The sequence below is a fragment of the Dipteris shenzhenensis genome, chromosome 16 (genome assembly GCF_047967505.1).
Source record: "Dipteris shenzhenensis isolate YYH24624 ecotype China chromosome 16, Dip_SZ_1.0, whole genome shotgun sequence".
NCBI classification, from domain to species: domain Eukaryota; kingdom Viridiplantae; phylum Streptophyta; class Polypodiopsida; order Gleicheniales; family Dipteridaceae; genus Dipteris; species Dipteris shenzhenensis.
This window is the reverse complement of record NC_141611.1, coordinates 699,490-703,321: the sequence shown is the minus strand read 5'-3', so window position 1 is coordinate 703,321 and position 3,832 is coordinate 699,490. Positions and strand designations below refer to the sequence as shown.

At 36.4% G+C, this 3,832-nt stretch overlaps 1 protein-coding gene across 1 annotated transcript; it reads left to right on the top strand.

The window, feature by feature from the left end:
- The first annotated feature begins 2,934 nt into the window (after window positions 1-2,934).
- On the top strand, window positions 2,935-3,495 carry LOC147892364 (dirigent protein 22-like). Its single transcript, XM_087387353.1, has one exon. It carries the CDS (start codon window positions 2,935-2,937, stop codon window positions 3,493-3,495), a length of 561 nt encoding a protein of 186 aa, XP_087243479.1.
- Window positions 3,496-3,832: the final 337 nt, after the last annotated feature.

Below are 3,832 nucleotides of genomic sequence, written 5' to 3'. Positions count from 1 at the left end.
AGTATATTATAAGGGAAACCTAAAATATTATTATGGTTTTTAGATCATAAAAGCCTAAAATATTATTTTTATTTTTAAATAATAAAATTATGATTTTCGAGTTATATTTTAGGTAAAGTCTTCTCAATACATCTTGATTTGAGCACCCATCATGTTTGACATTTGAGAGGGAGGTATTTCCGTTCATTTGAAACCTGCGATGCTCACTATGCAAAACCCCCTCACATTATGTGTGTTCACAAAAATAAAAATTTAAGTACCCCTTCTATATTTATATTTTTGTAACTCCACAATGTAATAAAATGGTCCCTTTTGTGAACTCATGTGCTATCTTAGATATTGCTTAGTGAACTCCCTAAGCATAGTGCTATGGTTCCTAAAGCATCAAGTTAAGCATCATGTCGTCTATCTAAAATATGAAGAATGTTGTTTGGATTCCTTCCCTAAAATAATGGTCCATGGATTAATTTCAAGGTGTTATTTTAATGTCTTATAACAAAAAAACACTTTGGAAGAGTCTGAGTATTTGTAAATAAATACCAACTTCATGAAATGATATTTTTGAAGTAATTTACATGGAGGAGAAACGTAATTCACTAAAACATATTTGATGGCAAGATAAAAAAGGCATGGATATACCTTTAACTACAAGATGTTTAAAAGGAATAACTTTCTCTCATGGCTTCAATTTTATTGGATGACGTTGTGTACACAATAAAGATTCAAAACATTTTAAAAGGAAATGAATGTGAGCATGCAATAATTTAACGATTACCTTTTGCCTCCATCAAGTACATGAACTTTTATATGCAACATGTAAATTGCACATTATAAGGTCCTCTTAGTTTCATGTGATGTCACATACTAGAAATGTCTTGCATGCATGATAAGATTACACATCCATTATAAGACTGTGCATCCTAATTTGATACCATATGTGGGATTGGTGTATTATCATAAGAGACATGTATATGGTAATAATAGAAATTAAGGAGAAATTTAGCATTTAAGAGGGATTTCTCAGTTTTCTTTTTCATACACAATATTAATGACATCAATCCAACGGGTACATGTGTAGCACATCTTCTTATTGGATACATGTTGATCTACGATGGGTTCACATGACCTATTTATTTAATAAAATTAGATATTCTTGAAATAAATAGATGTATTACCCTCCACGCTTCCTCACAAAAAAAGTGGGAGTTTCTTTTCAAAAAGCAACCATGGATGCATAAATTACAAAAAGTTTAGATCTTTCCTAGCCATTGTTGGGACACTATGCACTCTTATTAAATTCTCTTTATAAGAAGTGAAATCTTTCCTGATTATAGGTTGTGTGGCATCATCAATCACTTCTATAATATAGTTCTTTTTTGTTTAAAGCATAATATTATGAAAGGTCTTTTTAACTATTATAAAGAATTTATTGCTACCATTTCATATTATGTGTCTTGAGAACTCTACACCATTATTTTTTTCCATTTTTATTATATAATGAGCTGGTAAATAAAACATTTTGGTTGATATCCATAGCTAAAAGAATAATTTGGTTACAATATAGATGAGAGCCCATATTTTGTTGTGAGTATAATTGAAAAGACTAATCCATGGCATGCTTAAGGGATTAAATGAACTAGGTTATAGAGTTCAAGTCATTAAACAATCAAATGAAATACTGAAAGCTCTTCACAATGCACATGTAGGCAACAATTCAAAACTATAACAAAGGTCATTTTAGCTTTCAGCTAGATATGCATCCACCCACTCCATCCATGATAGTCCAAAGATCTAGTATCTTGTATCAAAATAGATACAAGTATACAACTAGCTTGTATAAGGAATTCTCACATTTAAAACTAGCTTACCTAAAGGCACTTGCACTAATTTAGTCAAAGGTTTCTCCCATGTGCCAATAGTCAAAGTTCATGAGTGGTTGGGTGGCTTTATTTTTTATTTTCCACATGCTAGCAATTTGTTAGGTAGTACACATCCAACATCTTGCTTACAACATATGATGCGTTCACATGGCATGATGATGTGTGACCGTATGAGAGAATGAAACATCAACATTTGAAAAGACAAGGGGATTTGAAATGTATAGGGGTCCCCATGATCTCTTATACAACCACCATCATCCTTGCATGTAGTGTAACCCTTGCACAGATAGTCTAGGAGCACTATGATTGAAAATTTGAAAAAGTTTTTCCTCCACATGCATGCAAGTAAAGTAGGAAATTGTTAAGTAAATTATATCAATACATTCTCATTTACAATAGATCCAAACACATTCTCACATTGTGGAAGGATAAAATGGTTAATCCAACATCTCATAAGAACTGGAGATGCCCAAGATCTTCCTCTTTTATTCATTTCTTCACTGTAATTTAACTATCGATTTGGCTCAAAGAACAAGTAAGAATATACTACATGTTACATGCTAAATTTCAAGTCAAAACTAGAGACATACGGGTTGAAGAAGATAACCATTATTTGATTTTGGAAAGAGGAGGATATTCAATGGAGATTGTAGGTTTTTTCAATATGTATGACGATATATGGCTTTAAGTGGCACGTGGGAGGGGATTTGCATTGAGACAGAAAGAGTCGATCGCACATAGAGCACATAGAAAGCTCCATCAATATTAGTTTTGAAAGAAAGCTCATTGAGCTAAAGTCATAACTTGGAACACCTATTATACCTTATGTGAATTCCTCCAAATGAATTTAAATTGTTTGAATAGAAAGATTCCTGAGACGCCGACAAGCTTTCGGTACGCAAATACAACGGGGATGTGTCTCCTAACCTTAAGCAAAGCAGTGGCAAGCGTGCGTTGAGACGTCAACGAGATAGCGAGAGCAAGATTGCCATAAACGCGTGCTGTGACCTATATAGCAGAGCGTTGCGTCGGCCTTCGACGATAGTTTGGTGCCATGGATACGCGAGCTTCCCTTCTGCTCTTTGGCCTCGCTTTAGCTGTGCTTGCTCCTTCGCACTTCTTAGTAGTGCAGCCCGTCCTCGCTGCCCACAAGAAACCCACATCTCTTCGTTTCTACATGTATATCGCCGTGCAAAACAACAGCTTCCTTAACAACCCAGCGCCTTTTACTGCTATCCTCTCTGCGGCACCTGCGCAGAACCAGTCCTTTGCCTTCGGTGAAATCCACACGTTCGACAACCCTCTCACCACTCGACCGTCTCTCAACTCCACCCACATTGGCCACGTTCAGGGATGGTATGGCGACGCAGGCCAGCAAAATCTCACCCTTTTTTTGGCTCAAACTTTTACGATCTCTACAAGCAAATACAACGGCACTTTGAGCTTGCTGGGCGTAGATGTCGCCTCGGATCAGGTGAAGCACGCCCCGATCGTGGGGGGCACACGAGACTTTGCTTACGCTAGAGGTGTTGCTTCTCAGACTCTCATTTCCATGAATACAATTGAAGATCGGACTGTCTCCTGGTTTCACTATAAATTAAATTTGAGGTACTAAGGCGTGAGGGCAGATCTACTATCGTAATAAACGCCAGAGCAGAATTCTGAAGGAGTAAGAAATTGATAGAATTGTGAATCATGATTTTTACGAGGGTTTGACTGTGATAAGGTTTCAATATTCCATCTGTAACATTGATTGCTATTCGGATTTTCTTGATTCTAAGCAGCCTTTTGTATATTTCTTTCTTCTCTATTTTCCGACCGAAGAATTCTCGGCTTGCCATTTTCTCGGCAACGTCATAGCTGTGGTACACAAATCGAATAGCCACTACTGATCCCCACTCGAGCACTAGCGACTGTAAGCAAGTCATCCTCGACTTGTGTTAGGAAAGTAT